This window comes from Diuraphis noxia, unplaced genomic scaffold (genome assembly GCF_037042655.1).
Source record: "Diuraphis noxia isolate RWA-SAM2 unplaced genomic scaffold, SU_Dnox_SAM2 contig0002, whole genome shotgun sequence".
Lineage (NCBI taxonomy): Eukaryota > Metazoa > Arthropoda > Insecta > Hemiptera > Aphididae > Diuraphis > Diuraphis noxia.
The window spans coordinates 12,847,506-12,873,236 of record NW_028301712.1 but is presented as its reverse complement, the minus strand read 5'-3'; the positions used below and the strand labels follow the sequence as shown (position 1 = coordinate 12,873,236).

The 25,731-nt window shown below is 27.5% G+C and overlaps 1 protein-coding gene across 1 annotated transcript; it reads right to left on the bottom strand.

Moving 5' to 3' along the window:
- Nucleotides 1–1,113: 1,113 nt before the first annotated feature.
- FMRFa (FMRFamide related propeptide) lies at nucleotides 1,114–18,972 on the bottom strand. The gene is made up of 2 exons (XM_089221150.1): nucleotides 18,469–18,972; nucleotides 1,114–1,694 (listed from the first exon to the last, which is right to left on the bottom strand). Exon 2 carries the CDS (start codon nucleotides 1,684–1,686, stop codon nucleotides 1,231–1,233), a length of 456 nt encoding a protein of 151 aa, XP_089077276.1. The 5' UTR covers nucleotides 1,687–1,694; nucleotides 18,469–18,972; the 3' UTR covers nucleotides 1,114–1,230.
- Between the last annotated feature and the right edge of the window lie 6,759 nt (nucleotides 18,973–25,731).

Below are 25,731 nucleotides of genomic sequence, written 5' to 3'. Positions count from 1 at the left end.
TAATAAGAGCAAGAAGAGGATAGTAGCTGAACGTCGAAAATACCTATTCGGGCTATTCATTGCATTTTATCTTATCGCATTAATTGGATCGTAAAAATAAAAGTTATTAATTTGTTGTTTTTTTATTTTTTATGTGTTCCTTCTTATAAAATCATGTTTTATTTGTGAATTGTATGGGATTGCAAAACGAGTTTATCACTAGTAAATATTGTTCTTTATTATTTGTTTAGTGTTTTCAAATTTTTTTTTTTTTTTTTTGTTCAAGCAATTAATAAATGTCAATAATATTATTCATCAATAATTTATAATTAACAAAATGTCTGTGAATAAAACGTTGTCTTGGGTGTTGTGCAGTGTACTAAACCATGAAATATGAAAGTACTAATATTTAAAATATAATATAATATTGTGAAAAGGATGTGATAAGGAAATGGATCATACCAAAAATTTTTCCTGCGAAGAACCGTTCGTTCATTTTTGACCTGAACTTACTAATAGCACGGATATAGATACTAGTATCTATATCCGTGACTAATAGTTAACCATTATGTTTATTATGATTTTATGAATCTTCTGGATTCTCCATCTGATGGTTAAATATTAAATAAGTCGACTTATATTTAATGGATCACTGTGCCCCGTGTCTCACTGTGGCCACCTCTCCCCTAAGCACGAACACACAAGCCTACATAGGTTAGTGAGGTCATGGGGGAGGTTCAAACCCCACGACCCCCCCCCCCCCCTTGAGTACGCCCCTGGGTACAACGTACAACTATGTATAAAATGTATTGTGTATGGTCAGCCAGATGAACTAGAAATGGTATCATACACTTTAATCTAATAAACTCGAGTATTCGTCTATACCTACTCTATTCTGTACATTTAAAACGCGCAGGTTTAATGAATGAAAAGTTATTTTTTTCTTCATTTATTTGCCGTTTTTGAGTCAATGTGTGCTCTGGTTAGTCATTATAATATAAGATAATCAAATATAGGTACCTATGCACTATCAGTGTGACAGTGTTGATATATAGGTGTAATCTATATGAACATTATCATCTAAGTATATACCTAACGTATAGAATTTGTTTATTTGACGGAAAATTGTACAGATTATATTATGTCATTACGTATTTATTTTTTTAGTAATACTTTAAGTATAATAAGTATGGTATAATAGTATATAATATTCATTAGGTGTTATTATATAATAATATTAAATCATGTCGTTCAGCGGCGATCGTCGTATGGCGGCGGTAGCGCTGCGGCGAACGGACTGCGGTCGATGCCCCCGGTGGACCGGCCGAACCGGACTTCCAGCCCGTCCACGTCCACGTCGTAGTGGCGTCTGGGTATTTTGTTGTCGCCGGGCGTGTACACTTCGCCCCGGCCGAAACGGATGAAGTTGGAGTCCCGGCGGCCGAACCTGATGAAGTTGGAGTCGACGCGGCGGCCGACGGCCGAAGACGGTTGCCGGCGCTTGGCCACTGCCGATGAGGCCGGAACCGTCCAACTGCAGTCGAATGCCCGTCCGAATCGCATGAAGTTCTTGTCCATGGCGCTGCGCCTAGTCAACGGGTCCACCGGCCGCAGGGCGAACCGCTTGTCCACGGCGGCCGTGTCACCAGCCCCGTCGGTGACCAACGCGGCCAACGTCAACGTCACCGACAACAGACACAAAAGCATTGTTGTACCTGCAACAATGCGACATACGGCCGAGCCGAATCGATTAAATCAAAGGCTCTTTTCCGAGCTAACAAACAAATTTTATCGAACTATGTCCCTATAACATAGTAAATACTTAACATCCGGAAACAAGAGACATAGAGGTTTCCGGTATCAATCAGTTGTGTTGCATATTCAGCATTTATATTATATGATATTACACCTATACTGTTTATACTAACAATAATCATAAGTATCATATTACGATCGGTGGGGACTGTCCATCGGTTATTAGCGAGTAGAAATATATTGTACGTCATGACGATTTATACTGTCAACAATAAATGTCTATATAATACGTTTATGTTATTATTTATATTTATAATACATAACAAGTTGGATCTAGTTTATACCTACATTGGTGGGTCAAAAACTCAATAGTATAGAATTTTCTTAGTACCTACTTTTTGTAATAATCGATAAAATAATACTTATAATCTTTAGACCGTCTCTGCTCGGAATTGATTTTATGCTTGTACAATAGATAATCTATTTATTTATATTGGATTCAAATTAAATTCATCAATCATTACAATGATCTACTCAATGACGAATTACACTCGATACCTTGGTGTTCAGTAGACAGTAAAGTATAATTACGTAATGTTCTCTAGAATTTTATATTTGCTGTACTTAATGAAATGCTAATCAAACCATGTTTAGTAAACCAAATGATTATATTTGTCATTCAAAACTATTTTAAGTCCCACAATATTTTAAATTATTACGAGAACTAACTATAATTCATATTCATATTTACAGTTACTTCCTAAAGGTTTTAACTAAAATCATTTTTTTTTTTTAGTAAAATATGAATTACAACATTTTATATTTTAAGGGATTAGTTCTATAGTTCTAGCATTTAATATAATATTATTTTAATTATTATTGAAGTGTTTATACTTTATAGTTTTAATTGATATTAAAATAAGCTTAAAAGTTAAAAATATATTACATAACCGACCTAATTTGGCCAACCTCCCAGATCTTTATCTTAAATGCTTTAAAATATTTCTATAACTTTAATTCAAATTGTTTTATTTTTAATTATTAGTAAACCAACTACTCCGTTCAAAAATCTCACTAGAAAACAAAATGTTAATTTACAAGCAATTGACCCCTTACATCCTGCAATGGTATTCAACTATGGGATTCTACAAAAAACTCTAACCTAAAAATCTTTCAATCATTTCAATCAATAAACCTTCGTCTCCTCACGAATGCCCTGTGGTTAAGTTAATAGATCTCAGTAATAGATCTCTGCATCATGATCTCAATACCTCAACGATACCAATGTTGGCATAGTAGTATTGTATAATTATAATAAATCCCACAAAATCGGTTTAACTTCTCAACCACTTTAATCCTCTCATTGCCAACATAACATCTATCACACTGCCTGAAAACCCCCCATGTCGCCTTAAATGAAAATGGCCACGTGATTTTATCACTAATACAGCCGTCCAGCCTAGTTAAAATATATGAATCCCAACACTATTACTTATTGTTATTTTTTTTTTTTTGTATCCAGGTTGTAAATTTTTTCTGGTTAAATAAAAAAATTATTACTACCTACCTACCTATTCATATTATTTTGGTTGACATGACAATATTTCATTATTCAGTGTATAAAAATTATTATAAAACACTGAATAATATATTTATAATTTTACATGCTTAATAGAGAGATTAAATAAATAAGAAATTAAAAAAAAAAATGTTTTACAATTATAGTTTTAATTAAATAATAATTAATTAAATGAATTATTTACACAAATAAGAAGAATCCAAATATTTTTTGTTTAAACATCAGTGTTTTTTTTTTTTTTGTTAACTTTTTATTACAGGTTATTTCTTTTCACTAATCTTTTTGTTTTATATATCAGAGTTCTGTTAGTGAAGTCAGAGTGTCACAATTTTTTATAATTTTTTATACTACCAAAAAGGCATAAAATGAATGGTAGGCACATAGTTTTCTTTTAAATGGAATAATATGTTGAGCATGTACCGTGTTAACCATTAAATTATAGTTTTTATTCGAGTTTATTCTTGAAACTCGTAAAAAATGCAGACCCTATTCCTGTTATGAAATATAATTGTGCCAATACTGCCGTTTCATTTAAAAAGTATATTGTACATTTTTAATATACATCTATAAACGGTGATAGACACAATAGTAAGTTATCATAGTTGTCAATTACAAACAATCCAATGGCATACAACATACTTAGAATCCGTTTAACTTAAACATATTTATTTTCTTGATAATTATGAACTTATTATTTGACATCTATAAAATTTTATAATACACACAATATATTATTATATATCCCTTATGGCTTATAATAGGGTACACAATTTGCGTATCCATCTAAATTATTTCTATACATTATTTAGTCATCTATTATATTAATAGATTCTATTATACATTTATACTCTTATAGGTATTGAATATAGACGAACTAATTAAACTAAACATTATAAATAAAACTAGGTACCTATTAAAATTTAAATATTATTCATAACATACTTTTAATTCACAGTTAACGTGTTAAGTATATAATGATTTGTTGAAGCAGTTCACATGTGTCTGCTAAAAAATTTACTTTGTATGTACCTACCTACCTATATTATTATCAAAAGTAAATAATATAAAATATAATTTATATTTTATATTATAAAATAAGTACCTACATGGTAAGATTTAACTTATTATTTTAATGTGAAGGTTAATATATTTTTGTCAGATTAAAAATATGTATTTTTTAATTTAATTAAAACTGCATTTTTGTGTTGGTAGATTAAAAATGTATGATCTTAAAAAATACCGAATAATTTATATTCTTAAAAAATACTGAATAATTTATATTCTTAAAAAATAAATGACTTAGATGCATATTCATTATGCGTTTTTTTTTTAATCATCTCACAACAAAAATTGTTAGATTTAGTTAGATTGTAAGTATAATGGCGCAGGTATTGTTTATCTAATACAAATCATGATTTATTGCTGTATAAATAGTTCTACGCATTTATTATTATGATTCATGATTCATAATTCTATAATTTATGAAAAGTAATTTTTATAATATTACAGATTAGTTGTTTTTTTATGACTCGATTTCACACCTACACATTCATTCTGCAGTACTTATATTTATCATCAATTTTGTTCTCTGATTACTATTTATATTATACCTACTCTGAGATAAATTATTATAATGCCTAGTTATTGTTTTATTTGTTTTTTGAATCAACTAATAAGCTTAACACATCATAAAAATAATATTAATAATCTATCCATGCAGCAGTACTATAAAAAATGTGAGACGTGTTAAGTACGCCATACATAGTATTTTGGCATACACCACAAATTATCTAACAAATATGGTAGGCATTAAGGTGGGTTTACACGTTCAGTTGAACTGCGCAAATCAATTTGAGGTATTTTTTTGCAGTCAGTTTGTTCAAATGAATTGAGTAAATTATTTAGGTTTAGACGTTCAGTTATTGACACACATTTTTGTTCAGTTCTAACTTGACACTGTAGCAAAAATGTCGTCGATTACCGAACAGGAACTCTCTATTCTCGCAGTGTGTGTAATTAAAAAAAAAACAATTAATGAAAATAAAATAAATAAAAAGAATTGGTTGTTAAAAAGACAACAATTTTCGCACGTAAATTTAATTGGTGAATTATCTGGAGAACCAGATGACTTCAAGAACTACCTTCGTATGGACGAAGAGACATACAGTTTACTATTGTCATTAGTTTTTAATACCATTCAAAAACAAAATACTATTATGAGGAAATGCATAAACCCTCGTGAAAGACTTACGGCAACTGGCCGAAATTATACCGATCTACAATATTCAACTATAATATCAAAATCAGCACTCAGTAAAATTATTCCCGAAACATGTGATGCAATTTATTCTGCCCTTAAAGACACTTACTTAGGTAAGGTAGATAATTAAAAGTTAATATCTATTAATAATATAATAGATATTTAGTTATATCATTAGAAATAATATAAGATAAAGTATAATATTATATAATATTTTAATATTGTAGGTACCTTAAAACACTTGATATAGAACATTAGCCTGCAGCAGGTACAACAAACACATATACTATTTCATATACAATTTAAAATGACAACTTGTTTTATTAAAAAATAAAAAGCTAGAAATAAAATAATATTCATACTGGGAAAACTAATTAAATACAGTGTATATTATATGATATTTAAATTAAATTAAAATCAAATACAGACTTTTATAAATAAAAACAATTCTTGGATATATAATGAAAATATTAATAATAAAAAAGTGTATTGTATATACCTATTGTGTATTATATATTATAGTGTTAACAATTAATTATCTGGTGTTTATTGTGTTTCTATGTTAACTAGTGAGTCAGAGTTGTAATGTATAAATGATTGCTGAGTATCGACTGAGGGACCTTGTTGTAAACTTGGATAATTTGGCACCGGTTGAAAATATTGAGGATATTCTTGAAGAGAAAACGACTGTCTTAAAGGAGGTTGAGGTTGTGCCGGATATCTAGTTGATGATTGAAGGGAAGCTGAAGTATCAAAATATGGTTGATTTGGATGAATTGATAATGTGCAATGACAATTTAAATTCCCGAGTTCGGCTTCATAGTACCAAGGAACATAGGTGTAAATAGTGTTTGAAATTTGGGGGGGGAGGCTCAAAATTGTTCATGTATAGTCGAATGTAGTGTAAAATCATTAGGTTTTTTTAGTGGGGTTATTAGCTCTTCCGCAATTTGTTCCTACGCCTACTAAGTAGGTAGGTAGGTACTCGGTATAAGTGACTTGTACTCAACATTCAACAATATGTCTAATTTAAAGTTTTATTGTATTCCCCATTTAATTATAGTACTATGATGTATGCAGTACATAATATTATAAATAATATTAATTCAGTATAATGTAAATTTAAAATTATTATTTTGTCCAAAACGCACAGTTATCCGTTTACACGTATATAGGAGAAATGTGCAACTACTATGACTGCACAGTTTTTTTTCAGGCATCGCCTGAACTCACACAGTCCAAAATTTTGAACTGTACAGTCATACGATTTTCATTTACACATACAGTTAGTTTGCGCAAACTTGAGTTCATGCAGTCCGTTTGCGCATTTAACTGAACGTGTAAACCCACCTTTAGGTGTATGTCCTTAAAGACTGTATTTTATTACATATAACATGTTGAGCAGTTTTAGCGGGGTAGGATAATGTGGAAAATCTCTCCCCTTAAACTTTTATAACCAGATCAAGGGGCCGTAAACGTGTTAAAGAACCACCTGTACCTAAAGGTACGGCAGCCAACAATAAAAAAAAAAAAAAATATGATTAATATTATATAGTAGGGATGTCCAACTTCCGGCTCAAGTTATAGTCGAATGCGGCTCGCGTCTCATTGAAACAAAAAACCAATATTTACTTATTAGTGATAAAGTACGATAAAATTATAAAATGTAGGTATCTATAATTTTATTATTTTAATTCTTGATATCATTGTTTTTATCCATATTGCTTGTGGACGTATTCATATTGGCCAACCATGTTATATAATATACCTATGGATGCTGCTATATATGCCTATTTGATATAATTATTTATACGACTCAACAATGATATATATATATGTTACCGGCAATATGGATAATCCGGTATTTTGCAAAATGCCTAGGCATTATATAAAATGCCAAAAATCAGTCGGAAGTATACATAATACGAGCTTTACCTAGGTATTATGTATAATGCCAAACGGGGAGTAGGAAATATGATAAAAATAAAAATAATTGGGTATCACTTTATTACCAACGACTTTACTTATCGTTTATTGTAAATGCGCGTGCTGTATGTGCACGATTTGACACAATAAAGATAAGAATCTTACCCTACCATTATAAAGTACTTATAATTTTATTTTATTATCGTAATTTTCGTGTCTCGCCACAGTGTGGTATTACTATGGATACGATTAACATGAAGTAAAATTTTTATAAGGAACTCCATAAAAATCGTAAAAATTTGGCTAATACCTAACACAAGTTTTTTAACTGAAAAATTATATGAGATCTTCAATGAAAGATGACCGTTTAAATATTTAAATGCATTTTCTCAATTAAGTACTGAGTCAGATTTATTAAAAATACTAAATTTAGATGAAATTATAAATGATTTTGCCACATCAAAATCAAGAAAAAAAAGTGGGTAAGTCGTGGATGTCGCTCTGCTGTACAGTAGGTTACAAGTGGGTTACTGTAATGGATGGAATTAAATTTGAATCCAATGATATTATATCATTGTATACAAAAAAACGATTCTGAACGAAGACGGTTTATCTGTCTAGGATATATTATAGATTATTAAAAATTTTCAAATCTTAGATTTAAAAAGAAAAATTTTTATGAATTTCTAGTTTGAAATAATTTGCGAATTTTTACATATGTTGTCAAAATTCAAACTTTGAATGCCTGTAAAAAAAAAATTGTGACTACGCATTTCTTTTATTTTTCAATTTTTATTGTAAAAATATATTATGAGCCTTGTATTAAATTTTCAAATCTTAGATATAAAAAGAAAATTTTTTATGAATTTCTAGCTTAAAATAATTTCTGTATTTTCGTGATTTTTACATAATATGTTGTCAAAACTCAAACTTTGAATGCTTAAAAAAAATTGTGGCTATGTATTCCTTTTATTTTGCAACTGCTATTGTAAAAATATGTTAGGAGCCTTGTATTAAATTTTCAAATCTTAGAATTAAAAAGGAAAACTTTTATGAATTTCTATCTAAGATAATTTGAACATCAAAAATCGAAGCATTTTTACTGCCCCAAAACGTGATGACAGACACAAAAAAAAAAAACACACATCATGGTAAAATCAATACATTCATCGCTCCGCTCAGAATCTAAAAGTTTCTCTGATAAGTTATATATAATAATTAAATATAATATAAATTTCATAAATGTATATTCATAGTTCATACCTAGGTACCTTAAAAAAATATATTGTAATATTTCATATTTGTAAGTTTGTAACATTAATTTTGTGTATAAATATTTATAAGTTGTATTAAAGAAATACATACAACATACATAGGTAATATAAAATATGAATAATGAGGATGAATAATGCCATAAAATTATTGAGATATCAAAGACCTGCTAACCTATGAATTATGAAGTGAAACTATTATATACCTAGTATTAAGAATAGAAAAAAATTGAGTGTATAGAGTAACATGAATCTTTTAAGGGCGCCTAAATTGTTTTGCCTAGTTTATAATTTTGGCTTAATCCGGCCCTGTTAATAAGACGTGTCAGCTATGTAGTTTCAGAGCTATATTAACGTCATTGCTTGACAACTAACCCTATATTATATTGTGACAATTCTATATAGCCCATCCGGTCTAACCTTGCACACGTATATTTACATAATATACGCGCGCTGCAGTGATGACACATTTATTATTGTCATTTGACGGTTAGGAGATTTCCGGAATCACCGCTGCGGACACATCTACGGTCGCCGCCGGTCGGAATACGTGGTCTGTCAAAACTTATTAGTTCCGAGGCGTCTATTCGGGCAATTACCGTTGCAATATTACCGAATGAATAATGATGACCGACGTAATGCTACAAATTAATAACGGCCACACAAACCGGCACGTTTACATTGTTTCGTAGGTATATAACACGCGCCGATATACTTCTACTTGCAGCCTGCACGGCTGCACCTAACTATAAGTATATAATATAAATCATATTATTATATATAGATACCTATTTTTTACTACCCGCTCATCGCCAGTCGCGGACGAAGAATTTGCCGCCGCCGCCGCCGTGGCAACGTGAAAAACGACCTATCCCGGCGGATGTATTTTTTATTATTATTATTATTTTTTTTTTATAATTATTAAGAAAACAACGACAAAGAAAAATGACGCGTTGGTAGTAGGTACCTATATATGTACAGCGCATCATGGTATTTATATAAAGTTCATCATTTTTCTTTTTCCGTTTAATATTTTGCATTTTTTCCCCTTTCTGGTAAACGCAATTATGTATCGAAATCTTATAACACGGCGTGGCGTGTATATTATCATATAAATAAGCTTTAAAAAAAATCTGAAACAGAATAGTTAATTCTCCATCGCTTCCCAGCAAACGTGGATAGGTATGTTCCGTAAAAACGAAAACCCCGTTCAAGGGCGGTAATATATTGCAGTTCAAGTAACAAACCTATAGGCTATAATATAATGGCTTAATGATCGAACGTTTGGTGTTTTGAAACTGTGTGGATGTGCATTGTACACGTAATTTAAGAAGCAATTTTATTTTGCTAAAGGCTTTTATAAAAAATATATCTATGATGCATTATTTGTGACTTTGTGAGTATATACCTACACGATAAATGGTAATCGCCATTTCGCGAACTATTCAATATCTACTTTGAAGGATAACAATTAACAGCAAATAACAACAAAATATATGTCGTTCATGTAATTATATTTTTAATACGATGACGTAATAAACAAATAAAATATTGTAGTTAATTGTTGTTATACATTATACCTACGCGTATTAGATCAGTCCGAACGGAAGTGGAAAATAGCTAGGTAATAAACGATCATGCGTTTTAAAAATAAATCTAAACCAGAATAAAAATATTGTTATCATCATATGATTTAAAATGAAAATTATTAGGTTTTAATGATCCTGTAATTTGATAATATTAATCTTGTGCCATTTTTAGTCATTTTTTTCTCATATCATCCAGCTTAAGATGTAGGAAAACTACCCCAGATCCTAAGACCACTGCGGCACTGCAACGTGCAACGTTCTGAGAATTCATATGATAAATAATTAGTGATAATGTTCTAAGTCTTGATCCTAATACACAAACACATTTTAATTCGTATACAAAATCTATAGTTACAATATCATAGATCATTAAATAATTTTTCTTTAAATTATAAATTGTAGGTACAATTTAAGTACATCATAGAAATATTTATTAACACGATGCATTTACTCTAATTAAAAAACAATTTGTCAAAATTCTAACTTCATCCATTCATAAAAAAATCAATGCATTAAAAAGGATATAAATTAATTTTTTTTTTTTAAATATTGAGAAACAAACGCGCATAAAGTAATCATTGCGGATTTACACAAAATTTTTTTTAAATTTCTTCAAACAACAACTTATGAGGGATATTCTAAATTTTCTTAATTTTCTTAATTTTCAAGTTTTCAAGCGAAATTTTCTATCGTCAATAATTAAAAACAACTTTTACAATTTGAAGGTTTCTGATGCCTTTAATTAGCTCAAAAAGTGTCAAAATATTTTGAAAATTCTAAAGTGCATAATAAATCTAAATCTAAACATTCAGTGAGTAGATCATGTGTATAGATATACATACGGTTTTTTCAGTTACACCATAAAACAAGATCAATTATGTCGAAAACTGGTCTTATTTATTTTTATTTTGTTTTGGATACTTGTCTTCACGATGTTGGACATTTAACTGAGTAAATACGAAATAAACTTATTTGTTAAAATAATAAGTTATTTATATTATTATCTTTTAGATTTTGTATGTAGAATTGTAGGAATTGTTTAAGGAACTTTGCTGAAAAATACAGATGGAAATTATTTTATTTGTGGATAATAATATATATTTTTTTATTTAATCAACGAACAATGTTTATTATAAGCTTTTAACCAGACAAAAGTATCGTTCAGGTCATAGTTGGCTTCTTTTATTCATTTTTAGTATGAAATTAGTAAACCAAAAGAGATGATATTCGAATTATTCTTTTTATTTTAAATATTATGTTCTAATTAGAGTTAAAGATGTATATTGTACAAGTTATTTTAATAAAGCAGGTATAAAGTATGATTTTTGAATAATAGAACATCAAATCATCTTTCCTATACATGCAATACAATATAGGTTTAAAATATATGTTGTATACGTCTTGTATACAATATGCATTACGTACATTTTGTTCTTTAAAAGTTTTATAAATATATCAAATGATAATAAAATTAAAGTAAATTATATATTCATCTATATCCATCTATATATTATCTATATGACTATATATATATATATTTATGTATTGAACAACATTGTGAACCTCAGGCTAAAAGTTGTTTCATATGAAACTTCTATGCATGTATATTCTAACTGTGTGTCTGTGTATATCGAGATAGTATGTACTATGTAGAATTAATACGTTTTATACCTTCTCATATATAATATTTGTAAATACTAAATAATAATATATTTATGTACCTATGTCTATTTATTTTGTTTGTATAAACGAATTTCAAAGTTTTACATTCTTCAAAATGAAATTATATTTATTTATATTTTACACATACATTCCAGTAATTGTTTGTATTAACGATTACATATCATAATTGTTATATTATACAATAACGCGTACCTACACTCATTTTGTGTTCTATGTACTAATCAATGTATTTCAATTCATCAATCATGAAACAAATAATAAATGTAATATCTGTAAAGTTTAAAATATATTTTATGGTATTTGTAACATTATGTCATAATCTTATTGCAATTTGTAATTATTAAATATAGAATAATTAATTGTTTATTATAATTTGGTTAATGTAATGTTTGAAATGAGTTGAATTTTTTATTTATAAAAATAGGTGCTGCCCGACACCTGTAATTTATATTTTATAATATTTCTTATACTTGATATAATTTTTAAGAAAGTAAAACAAAAGATAATACTTAAAAGTTGGTGTACAAGGGTGATATCATATATAGATACTATATTATATTTTAATAAAAAAACTTTAAACAATTATTTACTGTACTTATTAACAAAACTTCGATGATTCAATGAGGATGTCACATTTTTATTGACACAATGATTCAGTTGTCAAATGAGAAGATAGTGGAAAATATGAATACTATATAAATTGTGTTTTGTGAGATAAGAGAGGCTTTGGATAAAGATAATATGGAAATAAACTATTGGTAAAGTTATTTATTTCATCCCACGGTAATATTCACGAAGAGCGATAAACTAGAGCGATATAAGTTAAATATATCCAAAATGTATAACGTATAAGGTATATGGAGTGTGTACTTCGGTTATGTCAGCACTCGGTATTAGAATTTCGAACCTGTCTCGCGGTTATTGTTTTTATTGTTTTGGATCAGTTTAAAAAAAGTTTGACATTCGTAATTACATAACAAATCTACTTATACTCAAATGCCAAATTTTTATTTTTATTTATTTTTTTTTTAAAAGAAATTTACAATCTATACCTTAGGCACAATGAGTAAATGTGAAACAGAATATATATAAGGTATCAAAACAATTAATATTAATAATAAAAAGAGTTTACAATAAATTATATAGTACATGTTACGTTTGATGAGAGCAGCCACCCATTAATGACACTCTCGCTCGTTAAATGCCAAATAAACATTTTTTTTTTTTTTAAATGTCTATCAGAATTATAGCCCTTATTGGTACGAAAAATAATAAAGTGTAAATTGATGCAATTATTTAACATGCCCTATTAAGATAGTATATTTTATGCTAAATATATATAATATCAAATATATATATAATTTACAATCTAAAAAATGCAGGTAAGTGGATGTCGTTCAGCTGTATAATAGTTTACTAGAGGGTTACTGTAATGGATGGTATTAAATTTGAATTTAATGATATATCATTGTATATGAAAAACGATTCTAAGTGGAGACGGTTTGTCAGTCTAGGATATTTTATAGTTTTATACTATATTAATTAATAATTATATTGCTATTATTTCAAAAAAAAATTTAGAACCTATAAAATCAGATTCATTATAATTCATGACTTCCTAATCCATTCTTAGAAGTTGTATACATTTTTTTACTAAGTATTGATATGTCATTAACGACATTAACTATTATAATTAGAATATAAAGTATCCACGAATGATATTTTTAAATTATAACAATATAGCTATATTTGTTATTCCTAATTATATAATATTTAATTTCTTCCAAATTTAAACTTAAAATAACTATTTAAAAAATCCGTGTTTGTATAGATTTTTTTGACGTATAGAATTAGCTACTTACGTAGAACCTTGTTTTAGATTTCCAATTCTTAACAAAAGTTAATCGTATTATACTTTTTTAACAACTAATACATTTTTAAATAAATATTCATTAAATTTCTAAATTTAAGATTTAAATAGTTATGAAAAAAAACTTGCCTATGTATTTTTAATATTTTCAACTGATATATTATATCATCTTATGGAGAACCTTGTACCTATTAAATGTTCATGTTTTTTGACCCAATGAATAAAATGTATTTATATCATTGTATACGAAAAACGATTCTGAACAGAGACGGTTTATCTGTCTAGGATATATTATAGATTATTAAAAATTGTCAAATCTTAGATTTAAAAAGAACATTTTTTTATGAATTTCTAGTTTAAAATAATTTGCGAATTTTCACGATTTTTACTTATGTTGTCAAAGTAATCATTTTAATGCTTGTAAAAAAAAAAATGACTATGTATTTCTTTTATTTTTTAACTGCTATTATAAAAATATGTTAGAAGCCTTGTATTCAATTTTCAAGTCTTAGATATAAAAAGAAAAATTTTATGAATTTCTAACATAAAATAATTTATGAATTTTCGTAATTTTTACGTATGTTGTCGAAATTCAAACTTTGAATGCTTATAAAAAAAAAGTTGTGGCTTTATATTTATTTTATTTTTCATTTCAACTGCAATCATAAAATTATATTAGGAGCCTTGTTTTAAATTCTCAAATCTTAGATTTAAAAAGAAAAACTTTTATGAATTTCTATCTAAGATAATTTGAACATTCCCGTAATTTTTACGTATTTAGTCAAAATTTGAATTTTAAATGCTTATAAAAAAAATTGTGGCTATGTATTCCTTTTATTTTTCAACTGCTATTGTAACGATGTGTTAAGAGCCTTGTATTAAATTTTCAAGCTTTTCTACTCAACAAATAAATTTTTATCGATATTTATAGATAAAACAAACTAAAAAAGTCCAAAAATTAAAATACCAATTAACAGCTCAAAAAAAAATCAAAATGTTTTGAAAATCTTATCAAATATATAAAATGCCTATATAAACATTCATTAAAAATTTCAAATATCTGCGGTCATTTGTTTTAGAGTTACGCCAAAATAAGAAAATAGCTAAATGAGAATTCTAGTGACAATCCAATATTGTAAAAATTTAAATTTCAAACGCTCATAAAAACTTAATTTGACTTTCTGGTGGACTTTTTTTTGTAATCAAAATTGACAAACTTATAAGAAATCTTTAAATTTTCAAATCTTTGATATAAAAGGAAAATTTTTATGAATTTCTGGCTTAAAATAATTTGTGATTTTTACGTATTTTGTCAAAATTCAAGCTTTGAATGCTTATAAAAAAAAATTGTGACTATGAATTTATTTTATTTTTCAACTCCTATTGTAAAAATATGTTAAGAGCCTTATATTAAATTTTCAAGCTTTTCTACCCAACAAATACATTTTAATCGATATTAATTTAAAAAAAACTAATAATGATTGAAAATTGTATATGCCTATAAATAGTTCAACTTAAGTCAAAATTTTTTGAAAATTGCATGGTGGATGGATACAATATACATATATAAACATTTGGTGAAAATTTCATGTATCTATTGTCATTTGTTTTAAAGTTACATCAAAAACCAAAATCGATTTCACTGAATGTTTATATAGGCATTTTCTATGTTTGATAAAATTCTCAAAATATTTTGATTTTTTTTGAGCTGTTTACTGTCATTTTAATTTTTCAACTTTTTTAGTTAAATTTTTAATAATCTATAATATATCCTAGACAGATAAACTCCACTCAGATTTTTTTTTCGTATACAATGATGGAATATCATCGGATTCAAATTTAATTCCATCCATTACAGTAACCCACTTGAAACCTACTGTACAGCAAAGCGACATCCACGACTTTTTTTTCGTTATTTTTGAAAACTACTGAGAATTTCAAAATTTGACTTTCCCAATGTACCAATTAGATTCAGTTTCCAATCGGAAATCTACTGATGTTGAAAATCGAAGCACTATTTTGACAACTTATAGTGTACATAGATGAAAAAAATAAACACATAACTTTGTAAAATCAATACTTTTGTCGCTTCTCTCAGAATCTAAAAGATATTCAATTATAACGGTTAAAGAAATTATAATTTTCGATGTCTGATCGTGAAGGCATTATTGTTTACATAAACCAAATTAATGAGCTCAATTTATAATTTTAATAATTAACTAATTTTATACTCTGTGTCTCTGTTGATTAAGAGTATTAAGAATAATACTCATGTTACAATTATCTTGATGGTTATACTCAGCCATAAATAATTTTTTTTTAATTTTTATCCTGTGGTTAACAAAAACATTAAATACAAATCAACAATTTTCTCAATTAAATATGATCGTCTAACTTTCAGCTTATGTTTTAACATTCTATGTGAATTTTAAAAATTTAAGTCATTATTATTTTGGAATTTATAATATTTCGGATTTTTATCATTAGAAATCATTAATTCTATAGAATATAGATTAATATGATATTAGTTGATACCTTGCTAACAAATTGACAAATTACAATATAATAGTCTCATTTTTATTTGAATTTAAGTTGTACCTTTTTTTTTAATGGTTTATAGAAATATTTTATTTTTTTAATTAAATTATAAAGCAGCATAAGTGGTATGCTGCTTAAAATCAACTATGGTAGACTGATATTTGTTAGTGTCTTAATACTTGTACAATCATCTAAATAGTTTGAAGAATCAAAAAAAATAATTCTAATGATAAATAAATATAACATACTTAAAATGTAAATATAAGAGGAGCATACAACTATAAAAGTTTTAAACAATTTAAAACTGTATAAGTTAATTAAAGATCATGTTTTTCAATCACGTCCAACTTTGATGGGATTTGAGTACATTTCATGAAATATTCCTCTGGAATTTATTTTGTATACTTACAAAAATGTTTAAATATGTCTATGATGAATAACAAAAATCCCTGAAACGAAAACTATACATAACTTCACAGTTTAGCATTAAATATCGTATTGATATAAAACAAAATATATAAATTATACAAATACTTAATAAATAATTTTAAAATTTTAGTACATGAATTGAGTTTTAATACAACTTTTCATATTCTTTAAATCACAATATTTATGTAAAAATGTTTTAGCAATCAAAATATTTTGCTTAGAACTTTAAATGTATAATTATATATTATATATTATAACATATAAAGTTAAAATTGTATGTTGTAATTTAAAATCAATTAAAATCAATTAAAAACATAAAAAGGTTAAAAATACAGTTTTTTCTCAACATTTTGTTGTTGTAATAACTGTTGAAAATGATCTAAAAAATGTTTATTATGTATTGAGAAAATTATTGTTTAATCACAAAATAATATCTCCCAATAACTGTGCAAAACCTTTATTCTATATTTGCATAATATTACTAACGATTACCATTATTTTATTAATTATTATTAGTGATGTTACAAACTTTATGGAAAACAAACTGACCATTGTAAATACTTGAGCCAACAACCAATTGCCTAATAGTTTGTTTGATACAAAAATATAATCGTCAAAATCAAAATGTATATTGAAATAAATTGACAATGAAAAATAAAATAAAATGATTATTAGTGCCCGGTATAGTCTCAACGGCAATTATAATATTAACAGATATTCTACATAATTTATTAATTTTTGAATTTTTATAAGTTTGGTTAATCATGAAATTAGAATAGTTCTGTTTAGTTCAGTTCAGGTATCTGGTTCAAATAAAAATTAAAAATTGTATTCTGTTTAAAATCGTTAAATTCAAAACTCCGATTCATCCTTAATAATTAAGAATAAAAACCAGGAAGTCACACATTGCAGCTGTATGGCACAGGTTTAGTGTATCTCGTCATCAAGAAGATAGCTGTAATGGATGTGTTGAATTTGAATTCATTGATGATAATTTTTATTTTATAATTTATTTGTATTACTGTTAGTAGGTAATACGATATAGGTTGAACTGATTTTCATCAAAAACATCGTATTAAGGTTAATTATTTTATCAATTGGCAATAATGGACATTTTAATGTATAAATACTTCACAAAAAATTTTAAAGCGCCTGAATAAAAGCATACTATACTATACTCCGTCCATATATACCTGTAAGCAAATGCGATAAATTATGGCAATTATGCTTTATTTATTAACGGTGACGGTTTTACTGTTACGTACATTTTTTCTTTATTAAACAATATTATAATATGTTTTGTTATATTTGCAACTTTGCAAGTACACCTATGCTATTCAGTCTATCCCTACTTCATAAGCGACATAAGCTATTTCAACGATATTCGTTCAGGCCTCGTATTTTTTACAATATATCATAATATCATAGTTAGGTAACCGATATTTCTGGTCTTTACTCGCAAGCTCTTCTTATTAACCTCCCACTCATCATAGGCATACTTGCATTGTATTGCATTTCTATATTTATATTTTATACAATTTATTACATAATATAGCGTTATAGTATTATAATATTTAACATTGTCTTACCGCGAATGATCTTCACGTAATATACAATATTATACGATGAAATATATATGTAATATAATAATATTATATTACGTAGAATGTGCGGGATAGAAGAATATTATTGAAATGTAGCGATCGAGAAACGACGACACGACTTAGTGCGGCTATAATTTACTATATGACTATGAACATATATGTATACGAATATGTGAGTGTAACAATATGATTAAAGTCGACGGTCCGCTCAGACAGCAACAGGCTGGTACGACGAGCGAATCGGTTGAAAACAGCACGCAATGATCGTCCGGGAAAAAATGCGCTCGAATAGGTGTAGTCGCTATAAAGCGGCGTCACAGGGGAAACTCAAAGGTCCGTTTCGGTGCGGATCAGGCAAGTAAAAGCCGAAAAGGCTGCGTTCCAGGCTGCAACGGGAACGATACGACGACGACGACGACGGCGACGACGACCAGAACGACTCGATTGTCCCGCGTGCGACGCGTGCGGAACGGCTACGGAGGCGGTCGGCCGGTCGTCGCGCTCCTTTTATAGAGATATACGCGGCGCGCGGTTTGTGTCACGTTTTAACGTTCGTTTTCCTTCAGTTTTGGGCAGCACGCATGCCCCCGCGGGGACCCATCGCCGGGCGCTTCGTCAAATCATTCCGCCAAGGACGTGCTGATGTATATACCTAAAAACGGCGAGTCGGTAAAACGAAATATAAATGGCAATGGGTAGTGCTACTATCGGCAACGATGGCAATAGTAAAAAATAAAAAATCCATTCGTAGAGCGCGAGAAGAAATCCAAAAAGAATCCCATTCAATGCAACAAAATATTTAAAAATATAGGTAAAAACCTCTCACATCTCCGTGCCGCGGAATATTTTGTATTATTATAATAATATAGTTATAAAATCATGCATGATATAATATATGACTGGCAGGCTCTTCGTGTTATAATATTTTTGGTTTCCCATTACCGAAAACGGATACGGTTTTATTCGTAGCGGGAACACTTTTAATTGGACGTACATTAATATTATAATATATACACCAACGCGACTATGATATTATACGTTGGTTGCGGTTCTAATTAACGATCACCGGATTATTTTATCATCACCACCTGCAGTATTATTATGTTCGTTTCGTAACGTTTAACTCGATATGCTATTATACCCACTTATAGTTTTCAAGCGACAATATCGTGGATGCAAAATATAGATTTTTTTATATATTTGTTATATACGTAGGAGATACCGGGTCAATAATATTATATAGTTGTCACACACTCACACTGTTTGGTTCATTGGTTGTCATAATGTCAAGGCAAATAACTATAGCGTATTAGCGTATACTTTGGTGTGGAATTTTCGTCTGTATAGATAAGTGATATAACTCACATATGTTATAATATGTTAATTTGTAATCAAACAGTAGATTGATTAGGGTTTGTTGTAAAAGATACTAGGAGCTGTTTCCCACATGTTTTTAAAATGTTCAATCTATAAATACGGAACATTTTGCTACATTTTATTAACTTGTTGTTTTTTATTCACGAATTCCATGATCGATTTGCATCAAGTAGGTACAAATTCAACATTGACAACCAAAAGTTTGAGTTTGATGTTGTTTATGATGATCAATTGGCTGTCGCTATTATGTCGATTTTCACACTATCCTCCAAATGCACATCTCTTAATTCGTTAACTCGTTTATATGTCCACACTGGTGGCCGTTAAATACCCAGTTTTGTTATTTATAGGTATCAAATTGTATAGTATGTTCAACAGATTTAATGTGGAAAAATAAAAATCCTAAAAACCGCGTTTACACACACAGAGTCGAATTACAAAGACAACTCGAATGTCAGCAATATATTTTTTTTTATTTCTAACTATTTACTAGTACTTAACTAATAACAGTGACTGTGCATAATCAATATTCTTGCAGTTGTTCGCAGTGGCGTTAAATTGTTAGTCTATAGATTGTATATTATTAAAAAGACACATTGTTTCATATTACTCGAACCAATAAACGTCTATTGAAAAGACAAACCTGCGTTATTATAACTTTTACGGCCGACGAAGGCTATAACAGTTAATTCCGTTTTCCCTTGTTCATATTAATAGCATCGTAAAACTTAGTATACAAATCGTGCTTATCAATTATGACTTATGGGTATTAGATAATTAAACATTTCAGTCAATAAATAGATTAGTGTAGTATTGATTAAGTATAGTTCCGGCGTTTGGAATAGGCAAATGCGGTACATAAATGTGTAGAAACAATAAAATGTTTAAGGGACTTTCAACAACACTATCAATACTACAGTGTATAACCAAGTAATAATGAATTTATAATATTATTTATGCAACGTATTTCAAAGATTTAAAAATTAAAAATTCATTATTATTTTATTATTATTATATAAATCGATGATATAGGCCATTGGGTTACAATTTTGGATTACCTACATTAGGTCATTATTTACATCAACAAATTTATTATTTATACAGTGCTTATAATTTCTACATAATATAAAGGTGTAATGCGTGAAACAACTTTAATTTACAATAAATTATATTCCAATGGAGAATGGGTACAGAGTGGAAGATAATAATATTTTATTTGTGTTAATATGATCAACAATTACCGAATAACCGAATATATAAATAGGTACTTAAATGTTGAGTGTATCACCTATGGGCTACGGACTGTGGTCTCAAAATGAGTTTTTTAGTATCGACTTATTTTTTATTTTCCAAATATAAAATTTTGTTTTGACCTAAAAATATTATCTTTCTTTTTTTATAGTACATATACAGGAATAGTTCAAACTAATTATAAAATTATATGCTTTACTACCTATCTTTAGATTTTAAGTATACATTATGTGAAATTTGTTATTTGCACAGATAATCAATTTTAATTCTGTTTTTTTGTTTGAAATTTTAAATTACTTTTACAATAAAGTTGTAAAATTGTTTCTGTTTTTATTTTATTTCCATCTATCATATTGTCTTCTATTCTGTGATTGTATTTAACTTAAATGATGAGATAATGTTGAGGTGAATCAGTGTCCTTACTGAATGACTTATCTTTACGTTATGTATTTTACTGAAACAGTTTTATATTTAGATTAACAAATATTGTTTTATTTTAGGGAAAAACCCACGTTCATTTTTAATATTATTATAATACGCATTCATATCAATCATATTCATATCCTGTTTATTTTTCAGATAGTTTTTTACTGATATATTTTCCTATGAATCCTGATATCATACCAAGATAGTATATTATACTACATACGAAACTTGACTTTATAATTCATATTATTGCCTATTGTTTATAATAATAATACTAATCCCCACCATTTATATAACGATACATATTATGAATGGTGCATCACACACAACACTCGTAAACGTACGCACGCACACAGCTTATAGTTTATTATACTGGTGATTAGTCATTAATATCGTGACACTAAGTTATAATAATATATCCACATAAAAATGTCATTCATGTAACATGTTATAATCGTGAAAAGATAATAATTTAAATTTAAATCTATTAACCATAATATTATGATTGAAAATAAGATTTAAAGCTTTATAATTTGTTATGTCATTATTAAATTGAGTGGTAAGCGTACAGATATAGTATGTTTTTTGACTCACGCGTAAGTGTCTATAGTATCAACGGCATTGCCCAGTTGTGGTCTGCAGAGAACTTTAATATCTACTAAATCAGATTGCCAAACTTCAAACAACTTTTGTGCAACACGATATCTTTATACTTTGACAAAGAATTTTGTGGTAGAAAACATCATATGATATTGTTCTCTATTTACACTTACGTTCTACAAAACTAGCCAATTACTATTAAACCTTGGCTTTTATGTTATACTTATAATAAACGAAAAATTCCTTCCTAACTTAACAATTTTCATGTAAATATTAATGAGGTACCCATTTTACTTTATTGTATATTATAATATCATATTACGATATCCAATATTGCATAATATTCAGTTATTTTAAACTTATTTTTCGTGCGTATAATAAATAATAGGCCCTACACCCAAACAATATTAATAATTTGATAACATTTATAATTAAGTCCAAGCTTATAAGTCGTATATAACCTGTAAATAATTGTATATATATTATGTAACCTATTGTGAACCAACGCCAATGGCCTTTGACGCCGAGGCTTAATATAAATAAATAAAAAAAAAAAAAAAATAATTATTTGTATTAATTTTAAAATTGTACAATTAATATAATTCACGCGTCGCATTAATTTAACTGTCTAATTAACGCAGCATATTATATTTGGATCTTATAGGTCATTTTTAAATTTGAAAGTAAAAAAGTACATAAGTTTAATAAATTTTTATTCCCCTTGAGATGAGTTATCGAAACTAACTAGGTGCTGTAATTTAAATATTATAAAGTTTTAAAATGGTTCACTGCAAAATAAATAAGTTTCATAAATAAAGCGATGGACAATTGTTTAAATTGATAATATTCTATACGTTCTATAAATAATTCAATTTCAAAGTCAAAATCTGTAACTTAATTAAAATCGATTAAAAAATATATTATAATTATTATTTAAAACGTATAACATTTGTTTATAAATATTCCATCGATCATTCTTAAGGCAAACTGAAAGTAAGGAGCCGCTCTTTTTCACTGTTGTACCCTTGTAGGTGTCGAGTGTACATTATAATTTAGTAGGTCACTGTTATGTATTAGTTTTAAATCATTGCATACAAAAAAAAATTCTTTGAGAATCGTGTAAATTTATTCTAAAAACATATCATTGTATAGAATCAATACAATCATAATCAACAATAGACTAAATTAAATTAGATAAATAGATTAGGCTTTCAATTCGGCTTTTGTAACAATTTATTTAAAAGCTCTGAATTATCTAGACTCTTTGAACCTATGATTAAATTTAAATATTTGGCATAGGAGTTAAACTTAGACATCAGTAAATAATAAAAAATATTACATCCATCATTATATCACGCCACAGATGAATTTTTATTTTTTTTTTCAAAAAACATGTAAGTTGTCTATAGTTTGTGTGTACATTTCAAATAATTAGGTAAGTAAAGTCATTTTTTTTTTATTGAAAAAACATAGGATGAAATCGGAAGATAATGAATATAATTTAAACGTTTTCAAACATTCTACATATAATAGAAATTTTGTATACAACACTGTCGTATAATATTTAAATTCCAATACAGCATATTTAAGAATGTGCTAACATTTTTTTTTTTTTTTGTAAAATCATAAAATGATTAAGTTTGGACGATTATGGAAGAATATCTTAGTAATTGTTTGTGTGTTAAGATTATAAAACTGTATGTACTGATTATTATAATATTATAATATTATTGTCACGACTGATGAAACTGGAACATTTTGAAATTGATCTATTTCGTGTCTTAAACTTTTATATACCTAATTCATTAAGTCTTTTGCGATTTGCTTTTAAATATTTTCCACTCAGTAAAAATTATTGAACAGTTAAGCTGAAACAATCATGTGTTGAAGAAATACTACATGTACAATGCACTTATAATCATAAAACCATGCTCCTGCAAGGATTTGGCTATGCTTAATCATTATTCATTAATGCGGATTATCTCGTCTGTATGAACTCAACTAACCAATTTCACACTTAACATATGTAATAGTATTTATTCTTATTACGATTTATTATTTCTAATAATATTCATTTTACCATTTACTTTCGTATGTAATCATGTTTTATATTATTATTTTGTATTTTTTACCATAGACTATAGACTTCTAAATACAATAATTGTAATATTATAATACTATTTAATTTATAGATAAAATTAAACCAATATAAACAGGTATAAATTAACTTTCTCATTTTTCAATAAATGGTTGATTGTATTTACTACTTCAAGTCCGATATTGTTGGTAAATTATATTCAATGAAAATATATTAATTTATAGTATGTAATGAAGTATTCTTTTTTAGTTTTTTAACTGCAGGGCTTTAGTATTATTATTATTAAAGCGCTTAATATTGCCCCCTTAATTTGCATAATAAGATATATTATGAAATTTTAAAACTATATTTTGTATTTTTTAAACAATATACAAATTAATCAATTTAATTAAAAAAATACACATTATCTAATAAACGTGTTCATAAAAATAGAATTCTAATATTAATTGAGTTGTATTTTATTGTTGGGTCATTAGGTATTTAATATTTTTTCAGCCATAAATTTCTGAGCCCTAATAATAGCAATATAATACAGTCCGAACGTACGATATTACTACGATTTTACGAGTATTGAGTGACACAATTAACGTGTACAGGTCAATCGCCCAAAATTCAGTTCTGTATATTATAATGATAATATTAATATTAACATTTAATATTTTGAGAACTGCAAGAATTTATTAATTTTAGATTTTTTTTATGAATACTTTTTTTGGTTTTAATCGTGTTCTGAAAACTGAAAAGTATTGATTTTCTCAAACAAATTGGTATTGGGTTTGATTGTAGGTACTTAATTTAAATTGCACACATCAATACATATAATACGATATATATATAAATGAAGACCAACGTGAATAACTGTATTCACGTGTATAACTGTATTCGATATTGATAATCAATATAAAGATTTAACGTTAAGTATAGTAATAACAATTCTAATGTAATGCTATACTATATGTAACTTTAACTTTTAGATGCCATCTAACGACAAGCTTAAATATAAACATTAAAATCATTTTTATGGATATTATTTCCTTAGGGGTACTGCAGGAACGTAACCTGTAGAATTTTTTGAATTTTTTATTCTTCAATTCATCAATTGCCAAAATAAAATATACTATAATATAGAAATATATTTCCAACTTCAATTAACTTCGCTTTTCTATCATTCATAAGCTACGCAGTTTCTTTGTATTTATCAAACATTATACATTATACCTGATCTATCGATAAACCACTTGGATTTCATAAATGTTTACCATTTATTTTTATTTTTGCGTTATTATTTCTATAACTGAAAAGCTAAAAGTTGTATACCAAATAAAGTATCTACTTAAATTATAACGAATAATTTCACAAATTACACAATAAAAAATATGGAAACCTAATATATATAGATAACTATGCATGTAATACAATGGCCTAAGATAGTATATATGTATAGAGGAGGGTCTGTTTGCACAACACAAACAGACCCTTTTCTGCTGTCGGTTTTA

Excerpts from the sequence above, each read along its gene's own strand:
- FMRFa (XM_089221150.1), bottom strand. The coding sequence starts at position 1,686 with ATGCTTTTGTGTCTGTTGTCGGTGACGTTGACGTTGGCCGCGTTGGTC.